This window comes from Galeopterus variegatus, unplaced genomic scaffold (assembly GCF_000696425.1).
Source record: "Galeopterus variegatus unplaced genomic scaffold, G_variegatus-3.0.2 Scaffold6527, whole genome shotgun sequence".
NCBI classification, from domain to species: Eukaryota; Metazoa; Chordata; class Mammalia; order Dermoptera; family Cynocephalidae; genus Galeopterus; species Galeopterus variegatus.
Window position 1 is genome coordinate 1 of NW_007732638.1, and position 1,372 is coordinate 1,372.

At 41.0% G+C, this 1,372-nt stretch overlaps 1 protein-coding gene across 1 annotated transcript in view; it reads left to right on the top strand.

The window, feature by feature from the left end:
* Positions 1-1,046: 1,046 nt before the first annotated feature.
* The window catches only part of ABCA13 (ATP-binding cassette, sub-family A (ABC1), member 13), a gene marked incomplete at its 5' end in the record, with an annotated part of 119,386 nt that continues 119,060 nt past the window's right edge, over positions 1,047-1,372 (top strand). The window contains one exon of the mRNA XM_008590977.1: positions 1,047-1,210. Coding sequence (XP_008589199.1) covers positions 1,047-1,210 — 164 coding nt within the window. The remainder of the gene's footprint in view (positions 1,211-1,372) is intronic.

Genomic DNA, 1,372 nt, shown 5'->3' on the forward strand with positions numbered 1-1,372 from the left:
CAGAGTCACAGCAGAAAGTGAGAACAAGTTTAATGTAACAGATAAGAAATACAGGTTCAACAGGGAGAGTGTAGCATAGCTCCAGAGACTGAGCAGGGCCCACACCAAGTCTAATAGAAAAGTAAGTTTGGTACAAACATCAAGTCTAACACAAAATCCAGAAAAACATACTTAAAGTTCAGTACAAAGTGCAGGCTGGCTCTACAGAGTGAGCAGCTGCCTTCTGAAAGTAAGTTCAATACGAAGTAAGGTATGCACACCCCAGCCAGTGTTGCCTCCGGGAAAGTGAGCAACAACTCTGCCTTTGGCTGGGATTCGGCTTTTATAGTTTCTCTAATGAATATTCTATTAAGGGGTGGCTCCCAGTTATGTAACATTTAGTCTTGCACATGCTCAGTTGATCTCTTCCTGGAGGATGTTCACTGGTCAGACCATATCAGGTGCACCAGGCATAGTCACCAATATTCTGTGCTCTCTATTGAGCATGCTCTGCCACTGGATTCCACAAGCCAGCCCATTGTGGTCTCATTTTCCTCCATGTTGGTGCTAAAAATAGGTCTCACAGGCAACAGTGACTTTCCTCCAGGGGAGAGCTCAGAGGAGGGGGCCTCAGACCTCAGGGAGTGGCTGGAAACCCAGAGGCAAGTCCTGAAACCTCAATCCAGGGAAACTGAGCACCTCCTATATCAAAATGAACAAAATTATGTTTCTTTTCTTTTGTCATGTACTTGTAAAGAATAGGTCATTACATTCCTATCCAGGATCTATCTCAAAGACAGTGTAACTTCAAAAATCTAAGAAATTGATATAGCTTATTACAAAAACGGGCCTTCTCTGCCTCCTTTCCCCTGTCCATGGTTTTAAGACATTAGAAAAAAAGCAACCTGACAGAATAATTTTAAAATCTTGTCTGTTCAACATAGTGACATATTAAGCATGAGTTTCCACCAGCAGTAAGTCTATGTTCTTGTACCTTTCCAGCGTCCTGTTCCTCTCTCTCTTTTATTGATTAATAAAACTAAAGAGGGAAAATTTTTTCTTGTCAGATGGATCTCAATAAAACCGAGGATGTGATACAGAAATTAGAAAGCCTCCACCAGCAGCCTCATGTGTGGCATTTTCTACTTTTACTCCCGAGACTACGTACAAACAACATTCACTGGGAAGATGGCATGCCTGTTGTAGTCCACTTTCTCCATGCAATTTTGAAGTAAGTGACAAAGAAAAATACAACTGAGTATAGTTGTTTTGCTTTTTTCCTCCTCATTCTTTTAATGGCAAACAAAAATCACCAAATAATTGTTTGATTTTAAAAAAAACCCACAGTACTGTTACCCTGAAATGACCAGCATCATGTGCCTCATTTCCATCC